General features: G+C 41.9%; 1 protein-coding gene across 3 annotated transcripts; it reads right to left on the minus strand.

The window, feature by feature from the left end:
* Positions 1-3,374: 3,374 nt before the first annotated feature.
* On the minus strand, positions 3,375-19,152 carry LOC108249451 (zinc finger protein 358). Of its 3 annotated transcripts, none has more exons than XM_017438849.3 (7): positions 18,917-19,152; positions 15,654-15,907; positions 15,302-15,548; positions 11,530-11,619; positions 9,006-9,209; positions 8,801-8,932; positions 3,375-6,627 (listed from the first exon to the last, which is right to left on the minus strand). In XM_017438849.3, exons 1-7 carry the CDS (start codon positions 19,049-19,051, stop codon positions 6,463-6,465), a joined length of 1,227 nt encoding a protein of 408 aa, XP_017294338.1. In that variant the 5' UTR covers positions 19,052-19,152; the 3' UTR covers positions 3,375-6,462. The 3 variants fall into 3 exon arrangements, with proteins under 3 accessions (XP_017294338.1, XP_017294337.1, XP_017294339.1); XM_017438848.3 differs by having other exon boundaries at positions 8,753-8,932; XM_017438850.3 differs by lacking the exon at positions 11,530-11,619 and having other exon boundaries at positions 8,753-8,932.
* Between the last annotated feature and the right edge of the window lie 2,165 nt (positions 19,153-21,317).

Raw genomic sequence — 21,317 nt, forward strand, 5'->3', positions numbered from 1 at the left:
CATTTTTCCCTCATTCATGAACAAGACCCCGAGATACTTAAACTCCTCCACTTGGGGCAGGACATCTTCCCCGACCCGGAGAAGGCACTCTACCCTTTTCATGACACAACATTTCCCCTATTACCCAAACATCGTCATTCACTTTAAACATAAGTACTATTCTCTCAGGATTGGTGTTCCTGTAAAGCAAAATAAAGTGTCTGGAATTTATCTTTAACCTTTCAGTTGGCAATAGTATTAAATGCAAATAGTCTTCTTCATAAAAAAAACAAAAACAAAACACTATACAACTGGAATAAGCTTGATACCACAAAATATTTGTTCACATTCGTTCACTCTTTTTTTTCCACAATCATTTTTTTTCAACTAACTTATTTTATCACATAGTCCTTTGTCCAGGGTGGTGCATGTCTTTCCCTTTGCAGAACAGTTTGTTTTGGTGTCTGTTTTGGGCTGAGGGGTTCCTCTGCTGTACCAGTCTTTTGGTGTTTCATTAGGGCAAAATGACAGTCGAGCTGCATTCCATCTTTTCCAGTCACTGAGGATGAATGAACTCAGTCCAATCTGCTGCTGTACTGACTCTCTCCTTTTCCTACATAAAAAGGCATCCTCACTCTGACTTTGGCTCCAACAGTGACTTTGGTGGGTTTGGCTCCTCTGTTTTTGTTTGTGTATTGTGCACTTTTGGCTTGTTGTAGAACCACTTTTTCTCTAAGATGGTTGTATTGTCCATTGTCCTTAGGTGAAAGCAGGATGTCTAGTTCTGTCCTCATTGGTCTTCTTCTGAGAAGCTGGAAATGGGATTTACTAGTTGTAGAACAAGGAGAAGCCCTGTAGCTGTTTTGTATTTCAGTAACTGCAGGCTTCCAGGTTTCATATATCTGTTTGTCTGGTGGTATACACTTGTTCTGATGTGCTGAATTCTACATTCCAGGACAGAACTGGCTTTCCTAATGAGTTTGTCGACCCTCCTGTCAGCCAGCATTACGTCCCTCCGTATTCAAAATGCAAAGAAAGAAAAGAGGGTCACGTACCTGGAGAACAGGGTTTCAGAACTGGAACAATATACTAGGATGAGCACGATCGTCACTGGACTCCAGATAAAACTGCAGTCATGCGCTTGGGTTGTGACCATTGATACCGGTGGGAAACCCGGGGAGCTGGATGCTGCCTCCATAGAGCACATGGCTTTCTCACAGCCCAAAGGGATAAACCTGGACTGTGCTAACACCGAAGCATGCCACCCTCTGTCCAGAAGAAACAGCAGCAACAAAGTAGCTGCCATCATGAGGTTTGTCAGCAGGAAGCGATAGAATGCACTGTTGAAACAAGGAAGAAAACTATAAGGATCCAACGTCTTCATCAAGGAACATCTGACCAACCACAACGCCAGCATAACCAAGAAAGCATGATAGCTCAAGAAACTGGGAAAAATACAAAGTACTTCAACTACAAACTATAAAATATTGATCAAACTCAACAAAACGCCTAAGGGAGACAAAGCGATGGTCATCAAAAGAGTGGATGATCTTGAAGAATACAAGTGAGCAACATAAACAAGCAACCACACACTCACTCATCATGACACTCGACAAAAGAAACAACTCATCTACATTAGGAGAAAACAGCTTCATCACTTGGAGGATTACTGAATATCATCGACTGGGACTGAAAACATTCGAGTGTGTGGATCACACAACAAGACTTGGAATCTGAAATAGATCTGGTTACAGTCATCCTTCTGTATTTTACCGCAACAGTCTCTTCTGCCCCACGCTGTCATAGTAGCGCCATCCAGTGACAAGAAGTGCAAACAGCAAATGCAGCAACGTAAATGCATTAACACAACACAACTTTATTTATGCTCAGCACACATATTTGTGTAGAAACATGGATGTGTTTGGGTTGAGAAAACAGCAGCAAACTAAACTTTTGTCATGCAGAGGTGTAGAGGTTTAATATTAGCTGTTATTTCACACTTTATAATCTATTCTGAATTTGACGGGGAGCCAAGAGAGAAGCAAAAACTGGAGAAATATAATCTCTCCTTCGAACTCTGGCAGCAACATTTTGGATCAGCTGAAGACTTTTTAAAGAAACAGTTCTATAAGTTACTGAAAGTATGGACTCAAAGGTTGAAGACTTTAACCACAATGAAGCGTTGTGTTGCACCAAGAAGGCTGAATCTTCAAATGTGAGCAGTTTGCATGTTCTCCCCAAACGTGTCAGTTTTATCCAGATACCACGGGTTCCTCCCACAGTCCAAAAACATGCAGATTAGGCTAAGTGGAGCTTCTAAATTACTCTTAGGTGTGAGTGTGCATGGTTGTTTACCGTGTGTCTCTGTGTTGGTCCTGTGATGGGACCGGTGACCTGCCCAGAATGCAATTCTGTTTTTAAAACAAGTTCCACAATCTGTAATCGCCCAAGGGGACAGTAAGGTTTTTATTTGTGTACGTATGCTGTCGTGTTAGCAAAATATTTTATAAACCACTGGGTAGATTTGAATGAAACTCGGGAATGAATAACTGAATGCACACATACAAACGATTACCATTTGGAGTCGGCCAAAGTCAAGGCATTAACCACAGCTAATCAACGTTAGCAAACACAAAAACGGCTATAATCAGGCCGTTTTACAGATATTGCGCTAAAATCTGGTGTGGTAGTAGCTGAGGGTCACCCTCAACACATACTTCGAGCACTTACACCCCCCACAAGATATCACATGAGATTGTGCGAAACGTCATTTACAAGGTTTGACCAAAATGGCTGAAAATCTGTCATTTATCTTCTTGCGATGATCTTAGTTTAAAACTCTGGTGGCGGATGATATGCAGTTTTTCAAGGAATGCTAAGACTTTTATTTACATCTGGAAAAAGAGACAGTCAGCGATATACAGACCAATACAGACTGTCTCCATGTCCATCTTTATCAACACGAGATGTTCGGTGTTGTGGAACTTCAAATATTCCTAGAATCCCATCACTCCGGACACTTTTTGGACTTTCTCCAACTTGGGCAGTGTAGTCCTGATCACGGAAACATCAGGTCAGACAAGATAACTTTTTTCCATGTCAACAATCTGCAAGCATTTCTTTATGTCTAACAATAAGAAAAACAAATAAAACAAAACAAAGAGCACATGAAACCTTAACAAAAAAAATCGATAAATAAAACCTGAGCACTGGGTGGTGGTAGAAATCTCCAAGCAGCACTGGTGGTGATAATAATAAAACATTTTTATTTTGTATAGCACTTTTCTAAATACTCAAAGACACTTTACAAGGAGAGAGAAAACAACGATGAAAACATGTCATGAATAAAAAAAAACAAAAAAAAAAACAAACGACTGAGTCTGAGGCCCAGACGATGCCAGTAGGATTGTGGGTATTTCAATGAACACCATGTTAGCAAGAAAATCTAACTACATACTGGATCCATGATTAACTCATTAGTCATCAAATGTAACAGGTAACAAAATACTCTAAAGTCGATTCAGCCAATCACATTGGCTGCTTAGTGAAACCTAATGTTAATTCTGGAAGTAGTGAGACGCAGGTGGGACTTTATTATTTTTTTATACAGAGACAACACTGCAGGGTGTGTCAGAGTGGGTGGGGGTGGGGTCTGATCTGAGGACCGTGTGTTTTGGCCCCTGGGACCGTGTCGCTGGGCTGAGCTCGGGTCCGACACTCTGACTCCGAGTTGTGATTGATGGAAGGCCATGTTCCATCTGCTGTTCACAGACAGCCTTAAAGAGAAGGAGGGGGCAGAAACAACAATTATTTCACAGCACTTGTCTTAAAGTGCTTTAAAAGAAAAAAAAAGTAACAGTCAGTTCAGAACATGATGCATTACTAAAGTATTCACCCCCTTGGGATTTTGTTGTTTTGTTTCCTTACAACCAGGAATTTTAAATTTAAATTACAAGTTCAAATAAATCTTCACAAAATACTCCAGAATCAACACCTCCAATCAGTAAGGGCTACCGCCAAGAAGGAGACAGCATGAAGACCAAGGAACTCTCCACACAGGTCAGAGACAAAGTTGTGGAAAAGAACAGATCAGGGTTGAAGCCTAAACATTCCACGTAAATACAATCTGGAATCTCTCTTTAGGTCATCAAGGGCAACACCACTCTTCACGCTGATACCACCATCCCTACAGTAAAGCACGGGGGTGGCAGCATCATGCTGTGGGGATGTTTTTCATCAACAAGGAGTAGGAAAGTGGTCAAAGTTAAAGGAAAGATGAATAGAGAAACATACAGAGAAATTCTTGAGAGGAATTTGTTGGAGTCTTCCAGAGATCTAATATGGAACAGAGGTCCACCTTCCAGCAGAACAATGACTCTAAACACTCCACTGATTAAAGGACAGCCAGTTAAAGGCCCTGGAATGGCCCAGTCAAAGCTGAGACCTCAGTCTGACTGAGAATCTCTGATCTGATTTAAAGACTGTTGGACACAAGCAGCACCCATCCAACCTGAAGGAGCTGCAGCAGTTTAAACATGAAGAATGGACAAAAAGTCCCAGTTAGATGGACCAAGATCAAGGAGACAGACCTGAAAAGACCTGATGCTGGAACTGCTGGAGGTGGGGACACAAAAATTGAGTTTGGGGGTGTTGAACAGTTTTGTCCTCTCAGCTTTTCTGTTTTGCTTTGCATTTGTCTTATTTCTTGTATGTTTAAAATGAAAAAAAATATTTGGCATTTTCAAAGTGATAGTTATGTTTAGGGACGCATCAATAACAGTACGGGTTCTTTGTCCAACACTGTGTGTGTGTACTCATACTCCTAAAAATGTTCTGAATTCACCTGTCAGTTGAGTTGTAAGCCGTGTGAAGATGTGTTTTATTCTTGTTTTATTTGAGCTGGTTGTCCTGATCCACACTCTTCACCAGCTGGTGGCAGTAACGCACCATACAGGTGTTCGCCAAACGCCAACACCACCACCACCACCAGAAGAGGGACAAATTGTGTGAAAGTATTTTAAAGTGAACAACAGTGACAAAAGTAGAGTGAACTGCAAATTATGTTCCAAGTCTTGCACTTTCAACACAAACAATTTGATTAAAATATGTAAATAACCAACATGATGCAGACTTCAGAGAGTTTACTAATAGCAGCGGGAAACAACTCCAGTCTGTCACTGAGCAGAAAAGGATCCTGGGAAAATATGGATCTGAGCATGAGCTTCCTGACAGTCTCACCGCTCCCCAACGGATGCTTTTGGAAAAGACTTGTTACTGTCCTCCTCTGTTTCAGGAGTTAACACAAAGCTCCTCTGATTCTGAAACACATTTTAAAAGTAACTGTCAGAAGTATAATGACCTTTATTAGTACTTATATTTGTACTCTGCATCAACAAGTACTCAAATGTAACTGCTTGTACTCGATTCGGAAAAAAAAGTGGAGTCAGTGCATCTCGTTATGTTGTGTAAATTAAACGATACAGGAAAAATTCCTTTTAACTTTCAGGTCGTAAGAAAACAGAACGCCAAAGACGGGGGGTGAATACTTTTGCTACCCACTGCAGGAGTTGGAGACGTTTACAGTAATCTTCTGAGTGTAACTTCCAGCTACAATGTTCTTAATAATACATTAACCACAATCCTCCGGTGAGATGAAAATTCAGGATGTGAGCTTTCAGTTGCATCAGGATAAAAAAAAATCTGTTCTTCTACATGTGAGAAATGCAGTCAGGCTTCAGTCATCGCTGGACGCGAGAAGCCAGCCGTGGACACAAGAAAAAAAGATAACGGTCAGCTGCGTCGTGGTCCTCCGTGCTTGGACATGAGAGGTGTGAGCGTAGAAGACGACCTCCTAACGCACAACATACACAATGCATAATCTAGAGCATATCAAAGGGTTAAAAAAAAAAAAAGAGTTTGTTTTCTTGTTCTTTCTTTTGCAGAAGCTTCATTTGACAAAAAAAATAAAAAAATAAAAATAAAACAAAAACATATTGGACCAAAGGAAGAATTCTGTAATGCGTACTCTGTGGACTTGGTGCTCGTTCTGGATTTGGAACTCGCTCTTGATAAAAAATAGCTTTTTGTTGTATTCAACATGAGGGAAACGGGTGTGGGGGCACTATTTATAATGGCAAGGATAGATATGTTCATAACTATGGGGAAGAGGGGGTCGGGGGTTGGAGATAAATTCTTAACAAGAGGACAGTTTAGGGCACAGACAATTTAACTTATAACCAGTACATGGCATAGATCGTACATGAGGGTCAAGGCAACACATTATTTCAAACCTAACTACTTAGAAATAAATCTCAGCTAGTTCTCAACGGTGCCCCTTCCCGTTCCCACACACAAGGTTCCAAAGGAGAGGTGAGGAAGCAGGAGGCGTCCAAGAGTCCTTAATCCTTGATGCTGGGTGGGGAAAGGGCATGGTGGAGGAGGAGGAGGAGAGTGTGGGGTGGTGGATGTGGTTTTCCTGGAGTCTCATTGATTGTAAAGCGAGCGCTGCTCCCAGGGCATGGCCTGGATGGCTCGTGGCACGGGGGAAGGCTTCAGCGATGGCGCTCCGTTCGGATGGAGGGAGTGGCTGATGGGGTTGATGGTGGTGAGGGGCCGCTGGGGGGCCAGAGAGAAAGTGTCCTGGTGCTTCTGCAAGAGAGGGGAGGCGGGAGCGGGAGGAGAGCCAGACAGAGACAGTGTCAGAAAAAAAAAAAGGTAAAAGACGAGAATCGATCTTTATAGGTGATGTTCTCTGCGTCTATCTGCGCTCCGATTCAGATGATTCCCATTTCCTCAAGGTTTACTCCTACCCCTACATATCAAATGTCCCCTTGGGTCTTAGCTCAGAATCACAAAAAAGAGCGACTACAATACCTCCGTGCAAAAAAATGGGAAATTCTCTGAAAAAGTGCTCTTCTCCCTACCCAGGATGCTTTGTGAGAAATATGCGTGCACCTTCCAGTTAGTGAAGTAAGAGCTCACATTAGCAGCATCTCCAGGCTGTGACTGCTGAAGACTCAAAACTGGCAGAAAACAGGCAGATACTCAGCTGCAGTCAGTGAGCCGAGCCACGGCGCTCTGAGCTGCCAGTTTGTGAAAATTATGGCTCATTTTTTTGTGACCGGCTTGCAGAACTGGATTATAGGACGGGCACATTATTTTGTTGCCCACAATCGAAATCCACTTTCACGTTTATGATTTAATCTTTAATCTACTTTAAAAGACTGGTGCAAATTTGTAAATATTCTCCTCAAAGATTTTGGCTCTTTGCAGTTTTGCACTGAAAGATGTTTTTATTTCACGACGGGATAAGACTAAACCACTCCGCTTACCAACAAATCTGCTGACATTAAACTCTACATATATTAGTATTTTCATACATAATGAAGTTGGTCATTTAAGACAACGAAAACCTACTTTCATTCTTCTCTCAAGTAAATAAAGGTGGTGAGAAATGATGCACTTTAGAGCACTTCTCAACTGATCTAACTACTTTAAAAATATTGTAAAAAGTATAATATTAATAAAAAGCAGGAAACTGTTAGTGTTTATGATAATATCTGACAGATGAACGTCACTACTTCGGAATGTGAACAAATGGGGAATAAAGAGTGCGTGAAAGCATAAAAGGCAGAGTGAATTTTCAGTTTAGGCCCAAGTTAGTTGTGTTAGACAAGGATCTACATAGAGGTCAGAGGTCAAGAGAGAAAGGAGAGAAAAAAGCACCCCATCATCTGAATTTCAATCTGCTTGTTTTCGTAAAAGGCCACTGAGTACCGCTGGGGAGAATGACACACCTAAAGGCGGGTTACTCTACGTATAACAGAAATAATCAGGAAGGAAGGTCAAATCTTTTCAATTTGACACTGCATGTGGACGCAGAAGATTCAGAATCGATTGACATATGTCAAAAATCGTTTTTTGTTGACGTTAATCTGTGCCGAGTCAGAGCCTCTGCTGCGCCGTTTGTCCCAGTAGAGATGCCGTAGCTTCCTGTAGCAGAAACATGTTGCAGTAAAGCTGTGTTTTCACAGAAGTGATCATAACATGTTCATGTTTACTAATGACTCGGAAGTGTTTGATAAACACCACGCTAATCCTGTTGGCTTTTTTTTTTTTTTAAAATGGTGTTGATTTGTTTGGGTCGTCACCTTTTTCTCTATGTGTTTCAAGTCAATTATGATAATTAAGATTTACCGAAAGGTTGTTCTCACAAATTATAGACATTGTTTAGCTACAAATGTCTCGCTCTGTTTCAGTTCAAACACGTTTAGGAGGCGAGACGAGACGAGAGCACGCTGGCGGGTCAGAATACTGGGAAAAACTGTTTTCATGACAATAGTCTTTTTGTTGATTACAACATTTTGGTGATAATTTGGAGCCAAAATCAAAGTTTAAACTACAAACTGGATCAACTGCACAGCTCTAAGTCAGACCTGAAACTCTGCTGGTGATTTTGAAGCCCCAAACGATCTTGTTGCCATAAAAGATGGATTTTAAAGGAATCTTTAGAGGAAATCTGTCTAATCAGTGGCAGAATCTTTTCTGAAACAGCAGACTAAAACCCCCAAAGATTGAAAGGTAAGATTGTGTTCACCATGTGCCTCCTAGGCTGGTTTTATAGATTTATCTTTGTTTAAATCAGCGATCAGGAAACAGAAAGGCCTGAGCTGCAGGGTGAGGCCCGTGGTGAACACAGAGGGTTAATCTCTCGGTCCTGATGTTAGTAGGCGGACGGAGCCACAGAGACGTGTGTGGCGGTGCTCTCTCCTACCATGGGGTTGGCGCTCAGTCTAGTGTATCCCGAGTTCATCTCCTTTACCTCAGGCACCAGGGGCTGAAGCAGGGAGTAGGAGGAGGACGGGGCGGCGCTGGAGGAGGGGACGTGTTTGTTGGACGACGAGCTCCTCATGCTCTGCTGGCTGCTCTGAGAGGACACCGAGCTTGGACGGACCTGCTGGGACACGCATAGACATCAGCGCCTGGACAGAACAGAGCTGTACCTCAGCGCCGTCTGTTCTTCCTACCTGGTGAGGGTCCGGCACAGGCTGGCTGGCCACGCCAGCTCCCTGCCCGCCCTGGGACATTGAAGGGACGCAGTGGGAGGACAGGGCTTCCTGCTGGGCATGTCCTCCATGCTGTGGCTGCATCATGGAGGTAGCATTGTTCTGCTGCTGCTGTTGCTGCTGTTGCTGACGGCGGGGATTGGCGGAGAAACGACGACTTCCAGACTGGAAAGGAAGGAAGGAAGGAGGGACGGGGAAAAAGAAAAAAGAAAAAAAACACACCATCAACCCCGTCACGTCACACAATTTTACACAGGTCAGAGGAGAGGTGACAGATGAACATGATGAGACTGTTTTGTCTTCCTCCCCTTTCAATCAGCTTCCTCCAGCTTCTGGTGCTCTTCAGAGTTTGTTTACAGAGTTTTATCTCACAGCCTTCAGTTCCCTGATTTCTTTTCATCCTACATATATGAGGGGATGGAGTGGTCAAGTTTACATCCACACAAACACACGCACTCTCTAAGACACTTCTCTTAAACCTAGCACCTACAAATATACTTTCACCTACAGTTTGTGTATCATCTGAAACCTACGGGAGACAATCGTTTCAGAAACTTGTCCTCTAACGCTGACAATGTGGGGATTTATATTAACAAACAGCAGCTTAAGAAAGCATTCAAACCTTATTCGTTTTTTTGTAATTTTGTTACCTTGCAGCCTGATGCTACAATCGTTTAAATAATTTTTTTCCTCAGTGCCCTAAAAGCCCACACAAGCAGCAGCTATGATGTGGATGTCTCAGAATAAAGCTCAGCTGCCAGCTGATTAAAGATAATTCACCAACGATGCATTTTTGTTTTGTTTTGTTTATCAAAATCCTTCTCAATAAAAATGTTTCTTTGTTGGGATTTTATTAATCAGAGCGAATAACCGGCCGCGGTGTGTTCCTGTTAGTTTGTTCTGATTGTTTTTATAACAGACTGAACCCGCTGTGGTCACTAATCACTGTATTGTATTGCTCCTAATTGAATTGTCCTGTTGGTTGCTGATCTGACAGCCCTCTGTGTGACGTGGATACGTGTGTATCTGCATATAGCACGGTTTATTGGCCTGCGATTGCAAACATATTTTTGGGGCACGAAATATAAACGATCGGGTGAGAACGCACTCGATCGAAGCTGTCCACTTACAATCGGATCACCCAGAGTGCAAAGTGTGAACAGGGCTTGAGAGACACAATAGCAGGTTGTGTCAATCCTATTAGGCAACTTTATCTTTCTTTATCTGGTTAAAATCTGCTGCGCTTCATTCACTGCGTGCTTTAAAAACAGCTCCACCAAGGAGAGAAACTTGTGTAATCCTCACTGAAACCATATCACAAACCTTAAATTAACATTAAAGGCTCATTAATTAGGTTATTAATTCCTGTCTGGCATCATTTAAGCACTTTTAAACAGTTTGGTTTCTGGCCCGGCTGTGATTCCCTTCGCCCTGAACAGCCTTTCTACATGAACACTAAAGGTCGTGCCTCACTGGGCTGTGACTGCTGGACACTAATATTGTGAAGGAAAAAGGCACATTTTCAGTCTCACTGATATCTGAGCGTTTACGACCAAGAGTCCAGCGAGCCGTGCAGCCGCATTTTAAGGTAGCCATTTTATGAAAATTGCAACCCCCCCTTTTTTTTGTGTGCATCGCTTGCAAAACTGGATTTTAGACTGCACACATTCATTTTTTGTCCATCTCTGCTCGCTTTGTACTCACTCACCTTCGAGACGCTCGCAACAACTCGGAAAAATATTATGAGAAAATCTGTCGTTCTAACTTTTTTTGAACATGTTCAAAATTCAAACTACAAGCTTGTGAGCCTCGTGGGGAAACTGAGAACCCCTGTGAACATTTCGAGACACACCGGAGACTCCCTCGCAACTTCTGTTCGCCAACAAGTCGCCATCAGTCACAGCCCTTAAATGAGAAGTAAAAGCCTTCGCTAAATATGCGAACTCTTACTGTGGGCCTGTGAATCTGGTTTTTTAGTCTGCACCCTCGTTTTCACTTCCAAAACAAAGGTTTGGATGACTTGCAGACACCATGTTTAAGTTGAATCTACAAGTCGTCACCATGATGACTGAGGCATGGCATGACAGAAATACACCTTGTGAGTAGAAGATCTAATAAATAATATACTATAGCTTAACATTAAATTGACTGGAGTTGGAGTTTTTTTTGTGGCCATGTGTAAGGCAGTTTGTCCTATTTGCTCCTCGTGTATCATTTTGACAAAGTCATAGGACGACACAACTCTTTTAGTGTATTTTGGTGTGTAGAACTAATCCAACATCCAGTAAAGTAGATTTGCATTGCTTTACACATTGCAGCAACACAGAAACGAATGTTAAATAGTCCTAGTGTGAGAGAAACATGAAACATTTCCATCAGAGGCAGCTTTCTTTGAGTGTTACCCTTGCAGAAGTCGGCCCTGCTCATGGCTACACATACACCTGCTGACTGCCTCACACACATGCGCACTCACGCTCACACCAACCTGGTTTTTGGCCGCGGCGCTGCAGCGGTGCTGGGCCAGGTCCAGCATGGTTCGGTAGCTCTTAAAGCAGGACGGGCAGTTGAACCGGTTCTTATGAACCAACCCCACGCACGCACGCAAACACAAACAAACACACACACACACAAACACACACATAAGTTTGGATTACTACACTTGTGCAGACAATCTGCTGAGGTGTGTTCATACTGAGATGTCTGAGCCTGACTCTTTCCCTAAACTCAGCCTAACCCTGGTCTAAGCCTGACTCCAAAGCACACGCACGCACGGTGGGCTGGAAACGGGTCCCAAACAAGAAGCTTGGAGAAACTGAAGCTGCAAAGAGGACAAAAGGCCAAGAAAAGCATGCTAGAATATATTACACACGCTTAAAGAGAATTACATGTTGCCAACCTTTCATGTGTTTCTGTTGTCTGTATCGCTACCAGAACAAGAGGTTTCCATGGGGAAAGGAATTAAATTCAACAAAGACGGCTCAGAGCGTGTCCTTGGTAAAAAGATTGGCTTTAAAATCCTAAATCTGCGAATAAGTACCTGAATTGCTGAACATTCTAGTAATATTTCTTCCTCAAATTTAAACAACAAATAATTATTAGGAAGACGTGAGGAAATGTTTTCTGTACATAAACATACACAACCACCAGTCCCCCAGCAGAAAAACTAATTAGTAAGAACAATCCAAAATCAATAAAATGATTTTAATTTTGCTTTGATGACATTTCAGTCAGAACGATCAGGGTTTTTGTTGTTTCCTCATTAAAAACCTGACCTTTTCTGGGGTTGTGACTAAGCATGGGTCAGTATCAGGTTCTGACAGTATGATAACCTAGAACAAAAATACCACGGTTTCACAATATTTAAAAAAGAAAAAAAAAAATGAACTAAACCTTCCAAGTGTAATAAATGATATAGTTGTTTTTATTTAAAAACAAAAAAATATACTTTTATTGCTGCTGCCCAATAATGATAATACTATATCTGTAGGCTGAAGAATTATGACATTTGTATTTATTTTAATTCTGATACACAAAATACACAAGAGGAGTGTGTGTAAACCAGCAACAATACCGACACACACGGGATGTAGATGAAACTGGTCTCAGTTGAGGAGGAAGTGTTTTTAAGCCCTACAGCAACACGACTGTGCAGAACGCTGACGCTCACAACAGCTACACCCAGATAGACCAGGTAAATTTCTCCTTTTCAAATATGTTAAGCTTTCATCGATTACGAGAGCAAAGCAGACCAAACCAAGGTGCGGGAACTGCAGCACACGTAACAAATTAATCTAATTTGCTAATATTAATCTGTGCTGCTACTTTAAGTGAGTCGTTGCTGCCTGGTGCTGTTTGTCCTTAAAGGGTTGCCGTAGCTTCCTGTAGTAGAAAAATGTTACAGTAAAGCTGCCTTTTTTTATTTTTTATTATTGTGCACTCTTTATTAGTTATGAAACTATAAAAATCAGAGTTAATTTATCTTCTAAATAAATTGCATCAACCTGTGAGGTGACTGAAGATCCCCACCTCTCTGAGTGATTGTTCCTTCACCAGTCTGGACTCCCATGCAGTCCAGGCGGGTACAAAGAAAGCCACAGCAGGAGAGCAGGAAGACCAAAGGGTCTGGGTACGCAGTGTCCAAAACTGCAGGAATCCAACGTGGCGAAGGAACAACGTCCCCAGCACCCGGCTGACAGAACATCCACGCCAACAAAACCAGCCAAAAACAAACTTCTGATGATTACTAGAAAACAAAATCTTTCCCTCTTTCTGCTTGATTTCATTTCAAATTAACTTCTTTTTCTTCTTTTTTCAAAGGTTTTTATGGTGATCACTGTCCTTGGATGCCACCCTGTGTTTGAACGTTTTTCTGCACCTTTTGTTAAACAACTAAAGCTCTCAAACAGCCCAGGAGAGCGTCATACCCGGCTGCTAACAGATCGCAGTTATAAGAGCTTCAAATGTTTAGGTGAAGAATGGGATTGTTTTTGTTTTAAACAAAGGTTATTTTGGAAAAAAAGCCATAATTCAGCAACATTATCTGCCTGTGGGCAGCAGCAGACCTCCTCCAGCTTTGTCTGCTCAGAGGCCCTTCTATCAAATCCTAACCCTGCGAGAAAATCTGAAGCTATTAAATTAAAGCAAATTAAAAACCTGATTGAGGGATCATTTTTTATATATTTTTTTGAAAATTAATAAACTTGTCATATTTTTTTTACATTTCTTGTCAGAATGTTTGTATAAAAATATAAAAATGAACAACAACAACGCACAAAATATAGTTTAATCTGAACAAATAGTTGTTTTTTAAAATAAAAGACATTGATATATTGTCTTCTTTTTTAATATATTTTTTTGCTCATTTAAACGATTTTTTTTTTTACCACAAACATCAAAAGCACTAAATAAAGACTCAAATATTTCACCTTGAATTTACAGAAGAAAACAGAGCGATGATATAGATAAACTAAATTCAGGCGGGCCCTGTAGCTGTGATGTGCTCTGACAGGCGGAGACCAAGGACTGACTGAAGATGACATTAACGTGAAACTCCTGTGTGTGTGTGTGTTTAATTATTAATTTTACCAGAGAAAAGCCGATCTCAGCTTCGAAGTAAACTGCACAAAGTCAGCATGAAGTCTGTTCTGTTTGAAATAAATGTGCAGCAGGGATACTATCTGTGAGCAGAGGCTACAGGAGGGTGGGGAAGCTGTGTGTTTTAAACTCAACTAGAAGTGTTGTGATGTTTTGATCTCATTAAGATGGATTTCTGCTCTACGAGAAGTTAAGAAATCTGCTCTCTCTGATGAAGCAGAGAGACAGGTTTCTTTTCCCTCTAAGAGAAACTTTATTACTGATCTCCAGGAAGCCCCCCCCCCCAGTTTGGTTTGTGTTACAACACTGTGCGATCACAGCAGAACATCTTATTTCAGGATGTCGGGCGGCGTTTTGATGACTACCGAGTCCCGCCATCCGCTCAGCAGCAGCACCCACACACCTCACATGGGCCTCTGCCCAGAAGAGATTAAAGGTCATGCTGCAAATATTGGATCCCAGACGCTAATGTTAGCGCCCAGCAGCTAATACTCCCAGAATGACCGCAGCCACACTGGTTCCTGAGCAGCTGAACAGCACGGCCGCACCAACCATTCCCATTTTACATTTCTGGACAAACAAACAATAGTCAACGCAAACCCAGAGGAGAAAAACGTTCTGCCGGGACCTTGTGTCAAGAATGAGCTCTCGGGTCTCCCAGGAGAACAAAATTACAAAATTTTGGTCTCAACTGCGTCAGAGAGAGCAGATTTCTTCACTTCTTGTAGAGAAAAATCCAGCTTTACACCGCTTTTGTTGATTGTTTCTCATTGTTTATAATCATATTTTAGCATAATAAATTTTAAACATATCTTCTCAAAAGGTTGAAGTTAAAGTTTATTACTATTTAAAAGTAAACAAACTTAATAATACTTTAACTTTTAAACAAGGATCCCGTTCTGACAACTGAACTGATAAATAAGACATATTTATTAATCTTATATATTTAATAATTAGTTACAGAAACCCTCCTAACACCTTCAGTTTCTCACAGGATGGAAGTACTGTGAATTTATTTTGAAATACTTCTTTTTTGTATGAACCAAGAGCTGTGCTGCACCACCTGACTTCCTCTCGTTGAAACGTTCAGTAAAATCTAGACGAACTGAGCTGTTGTTGGTAATCACAGTGAAGCTAAGGCCATCGGCGGCACGAGGGCGTACCTGATTGGACGCAGCGGCGGTGCAGCGGTGCTGTGCCAGCTCCAGCATGGTCCTGTAGCTCTTACAGCAGGAGGGACAGTCAAAGCGGTTCGGCCCGTCGTCGTGTATCCTCTGATGGTTACGGAGGTACCGCGCCAGCCGGAAAGCTTTTCCGCACAGGTCGCAGACGTAACGCTTCTGACCGTGGATTCGCATATGGTTGCGTAGGGACATGTAGTTGGTGTACGGTTTGCTGCAGAAGTCGCATCTGAATTTGGAGATGAAGGCAGTTTGGAGGTTAGAGTCGAGACAAATGACAGCGGCACATTTAGACGTTTACTGCGTAAAAACGGACAGGTTTTTGAACCCTCACTTGAAGTCTCCGGTCCTGTGGGTGAGCTTGTGGTTGAGCAGTGAGCTGGCGTGCTTGTAGGCGCAGGTGCACAGGTCGCAGACGTACGGCCTTTCATCAGATTCCATGTCATCTGACGCCGTGGTTGCTGGCGGCGGTGCTCGGGACTCCATGGAGAGACTGGAGCTGGAGAGGGACGCCGTGGACAGACTGGAGCTGGACAGGGCTGCAGAGGACGAAGGCAGCTGATCACACCAGCTGATCGTGGAACTTGGCTGTGAAAGAAGAAATTAATTTGTTAAAGATGCACAACTCAAAAAGTAGAAAATCTAAATGTAAACCCCTACAATAACATGACAATATTTTGCCTAAGTCTTGAATAAAACACCTGGCAGTGCAAATGCATCCACAAAAAGCCACAAAATAAAAATGTGCCGAGTGGTTACTACGATGTCAAAAAGCTGACTGGGCTATGAACAGGAGGTTTGTAGTCACGACACATTAAAGAAAGGGAAAAAACAGAAGAGCCATTCTCCCGTCAGGATCCGATCACATCCTGCACAGACGTTCTCAGACCGTGTCAGGATAAGAAACGCCTTTCCACGGACAAGAAGAGAGAATATTACAAAGCGAAAACAGCTCAGAGCAAACAAACGCGGGCATCTGGTGCAAGTGGTACAAGTGTAAAGAAAATGAGAGGGCAAGCTGCAGGACACAACAAAGACTGCAGGAGTGATCTGAGCCTGAGAGATTATAAACATCAGGCTACAACCTGGGTCACAACTCCACCTACAAAACATACATGTCACTCAAATAATAATATCTATAGAACATTCTAGATAAAAAAGAAACAGCAACAAACCTAAATTGTGCACTACTGTGAACTACCTGTAGCTGCTACTGCTGCATTTTCATTTTCCCACCTGGAAGCTGATTAAGTATGTACAGGTATGGGTGACTGCCCATTTTTTGCAAATGGCCAATTGGCTGATTAATCAATCTTTTTTTGTCCGCCACTATCATCTAATCACCAATTAACTGAATATCTGCTGCGAAATGATGTTCTAAAACCTTGCAGGAAAAAAGCAACAGAAAGTCCAGCTGTCAGACCACTCATTGTGGCACTCAGAGTTTCAGGACATTCTCCTCTTTCAACATGGCACACAAAGATCACTGAGGCAGTAACTTTAAGAAAAGAAGCATACAGGACTTTTTTTTTTTTTTAAAAAAAGGAAAAAAAAAAGAATCTGGAAATCTTTTAATTTATTCTGTGTGGTTGTGCAAGCTTATCCGAGGGAATGGCTTAGCCTGTCTGTAGATGTATGGGGTGGTGTGTGTGTGTGTGTGTGTGTATGTGTGTGTGTGTGTGTGTGTGTGTGGGGGGTGTTCAGAAAAACAAGAGTACCGCCAACAGTACTTAATACACCCTTCAGAAAATTATCAGAGTTATCAAAACCCAAAGCATGAATTCCCCTCACACAACAATCCTAAATACATGTGTCTAGAGTCGGAGCACAGACAAGGATTTTCACAAAGGGTTCACCTGTGACCTTGATGTTACTAGGGATCATCCCCGACCCATGAGGCGTCCAGATGTGCAGTTTGACATTCCTATGTTAAAAGGTTATCAATTTAGAGCTCGGACGAGAACTTGTCCACAGACAGATGGGCAGCTACAAAGCATAATAGCTTTTTAACGCCAACGCCTTTCTATGGACAGACGTTGGTCTGTGTCACCATAACACAGCTGTGTCCCACATGAACACTAGTCTGCAAGCACAAGCTTCTCTGCTTAGCTCCTAAATGACTTACAGAGCCACTCTCTGCATGTTCACCATCCATCCCCCCACCAAAGGCAGAGCAATAGTTTTAACTATGTCTGACATTAGCAAAAAATCTTATGAATCACTAATCAGATTTTAAGGATCTCTCACAAAGTAATTGCTGGATGAACATCTACTACTGATTAACTTTAGGAGACATGATTCAAGATGGCTGTCACAGGCAACTTAACTCACAAAAATGGTTAATACAGCCAATTGTATATATATGGAGCAACAGTTTGATGACAGTAGCTGAGCATCATCCTCCACACATGCTTCATAGGATGTGTATTTTTTCAAGGAACACTTTGGTTTTACTTATAATTACTGTGGTTTGAGAGAAAAGATATAACTTCCAGTAAACTGTTTCTTCTTCTTCTTTTCTAGCTGTATGAGGAACAAGCACAGCTGGGCTGCGCTGACACTATTCGTGTAAGAACTAGTCAGACCTGTGTTTTGTCACTTTTGAGTTGGGTTCTTGGAAATACTGAAAGCATGTCTGACTTTTCATTAACCTGCTGCACAGTTTAGAGGTTACTCTTTACAGAAGAGTGGGTCCAGGTAGTGTTACAGAATTCACTGGGAGCTTTAGTAACTCAAAAACAAATTTCAGAAAGTCTCATTGCTTTGCAAATCATGTGTTGTGATAACTTATATCAGGTAGCAAAAAAGCACAATAAATTGCAGGGGGGATCTGAAGGGGCAGATGAATGTGTGAGTCTGTGTGCGGTGGAAATAATTTTTTGGTCGGCTGAGCTCGACCGTGAATGAACCGCAGTCTGACACCACAAAGGGGCCTTTCAGGATCCTCCGCGGGGCGTCTTCCGCTAACGTTTCCTGTCCGACAGCCCGGTCTGTGTTTACTTTGCGCCGCCACAGGCCGCACACGAACATGCCCCCCCGTCTACTGAACAACAACAACAAAGAAACAATGTGAATCGTAATGCAGCAGCTAACCTCTTCGTTTCGAACCCAGCTGTATGTGAAAGAAAGGCTGCCTGGTTTTGCAGTACGGTGCTAGCTAGAGCTACTTCTGTTCGACTCGGACAGCCAGTGTTAGCCCATGTTAGCTCATGCTAACACTTCGAGATGCTCTGATGCCTTATTTCAACACAAATGCTCATTTGGCGTTTCTTTAAGGCACAAAAATGGCAGGGCTCATTGACAAACACGTTCACTTCCCCTTGAGCATTTGTGCAGGTTTAACTAAATAGCGCAGGGATACGGTGGCTAGCCACTAAGCTACTACCGCAGCTAAGAGTGAAATTAGGCCGGGAGGCGCTCAGGTTAGCCGGATGCTCTCACACAGCCCGCAGCCTGAAAACACAGGAGAGCTACAAATCTGCATTACAGAAAGCAAACCAGGCGTGAACAGAAAAATGGCCCATTTGATAATTATCACGCAGGAGGGCTTTCCGCTGGCCGCTTGCTGGCTAACGGTACAACAACTGTCGTTCTTACTCCGGAATCGTTCGGGTCCTTTTTCCAGAACAATTGAGAGCAGTGGCCGAAAGACTCTGTCGACGAGACGTAGTTCACTCCGTTTCTGTCCTGAAAATCTCCATGCGTGCTCCCCGTGTTTGTCCTGGCATACATCGTCGGTTTTCAGGATTTTTTTACTTTTTTGGCTGAAAACAAACAGGGCCGCTTTGTTGAGATCTTCCGAAAAGCAAAATATTTCTTCTGCGAAATGAGCATTTTGGCGGCGGAAACGCCGAGACAAACCAGCCATCACTGCCCCCTGCAGGACCGGAGGGAGTCCGGCCTGAAACAATATTCCAATAAAGCAATTAGAACAGCTGCTTTTATGGTGCTGAATCAGGATCAGCACCATAAAAGCAACTGTTCAGCGCTCACTTTATTGTTTTGTTGTTTTTTACTTTCTATTCACAATCTAATTACTGTTGCACACTTTCAGTATTCAAATATCAAAACATTGAACTCATTCAGGAGATGGGTGCTGTGACTTCAGTTTTGTAAACTTTACTTAAAATAATATTAATAATATCTTTATTTACAAACATTTCCCCAAAGAAAACATTTTTATTCATAAACCTTGTTCTTTTTGAAATATGCTTCAGGATACCTTCTTTATTTTCGTCACTTTTCTACTTCAGTTACTTACCATTCTGCTGCTTTTAACTAGCCTTATGCTACTTTTAGTGTTTATTAACATTTCAATACTATGAGCTATTAGCTTTCTTCTTGCTAGCCTTTTGCAACATGTAGCTTTTTGCTACTTTTATCTAGGCCTTTGCCACTTTTAGCTTTAGCTAACTTTTTTGTTACTCTTAGCTAAAGTTCTGCCACTTTTAGCTTTTAGTTAGCCTTTTGATACTTTTGGCTATTATGTTTTTGCTAGCATTTTGCCACTTTTATCTAGTCTTGCTACTTTTATCTAGGGTTCTGCTACTTCAGCTTTTAGCTAGCCTTTTGCTAATTTTAGACATTAGCTATATTTTTGCTACTTATTGCCAGCCTTTTGCACTAATTAGCTTTTAACTAGTTTTTTTGCTTCTTTTAGCTACTGTTTTGATTCTTTTAACTCATAGCCAACCTTTTGCTGCTTTTAGCTAGCCATTAATTACTTTGATCTTTTTCCTAGTTTTTTGTTTCTTTAGCAAGAGTTTTGCTACCTTTCGATTTTAGCTACTGTTCTGATTCTTTTAGCTTTAACAACTCTCAGCTTTCAACTTCTTTCAGCAATCATTCAGCTCTCAGCATACTGTGTTTTCACAGAAAATGTCATTTCTGTATTTTTTTTAATACATAGGCACAATCCAATGCTGAATGTTTTTATTGCAAAACTTTGTAGAAGAGCTGAGAACTTTATTCTGGCTTGTTGCAGAATGTGCCACAAACCCAGCCCTCCGGTTCTGAAGGGGACTTGACCAAATTGTTCCTCACTTCTCAGCAGTTTGGACCATGGACCTGTCCAGATGTGACCTGAGATTTGACACCAAAAACAGCATTGGAGGCGCAACGCCTCCAGGTTAATAGTGCTGTAGATGAAAGACACAACAAGCGATACCTCAGATAGATGCAATAAACCAAGTGATGCATATTATTACAATAAAGGCACAGCACCTCCTGTGAGGTTTGTTTGACTTAGCTAAAGTATTTCAGGTTTGAGGGCAGATTTTTAGTTTCCAGACTCTTATCTGAAAACGGTCCACACGGTTAACGGTGTCAGAAGATGTGAGGATGGTTTCACTTCTCTACCAGTTAGTAAATGGACTCCAAAGCCTGAAACATTAAAGACCCAGCAATCCTTGAAATACTGCGTATCACTCGCCACTTTTTATGTCAGAGGTATGACCAAAATCTCTTAAGATTTTGGTCTCAGAACAGCCGTTCAGCGACTACCCCACCAAACTTCGGCTCAGGTATTCGCAAATTTGACTTGAGTTTCACCCATTCTTGTGCTGGCTAAGGTCGATTAGCTGTGGCAGCCATCTTAATGCATTTTCAGTTGTACAGCTAATAATTACTTTCACTATAATCTGACCAGTGGTTCAGGATATTTTGCTAAATGTCAGACGAGTTGACTGTACCAGTGTTTTCGGCAAAAATGTTGCGCAATGCGTCACACTCAAAGCATGTTGTGAATGACTCTCAGCTACCACCACACTGAATTTTAGCTTAGTATCATTAAAATTGACAAAGTTATAGCTATCTATGTGTTGGCTAATGTTGCTAATGTTAGCTGTGGCAGCCATCTTGAATCAGGTAGGCCCCATAAGGCAATAATCAGCTGTAGAGAGTTGCATTAAAATTTGTCCACTCCTCCATGAGATATTTTGCCAACATAAACAAAAACACTCACGGGCACGTGCAATAACATGATGGCCTCTCACCTCCG

This window comes from Kryptolebias marmoratus, linkage group LG12 (genome assembly GCF_001649575.2).
Source record: "Kryptolebias marmoratus isolate JLee-2015 linkage group LG12, ASM164957v2, whole genome shotgun sequence".
Taxonomy (NCBI): domain Eukaryota; kingdom Metazoa; phylum Chordata; class Actinopteri; order Cyprinodontiformes; family Rivulidae; genus Kryptolebias; species Kryptolebias marmoratus.

Bases quoted from the DNA above. Each gene is read 5' to 3' on its own strand.
- LOC108249451 (XM_017438848.3), bottom strand. From the start codon at position 19,051: ATGTATGCCAGGACAAACACGGGGAGCACGCATGGAGATTTTCAGGAC. The intron at 15,908-18,916 runs GTAAGAACGACA...CTTCTTTCACAG, and splicing joins AGGACCCGAACGATTCCGGA to CCAAGTTCCACGATCAGCTG. The intron at 9,210-11,529 runs GTTGGTGTGAGC...CTTCCTTTCCAG, and splicing joins GCGCCGCGGCCAAAAACCAG to TCTGGAAGTCGTCGTTTCTC.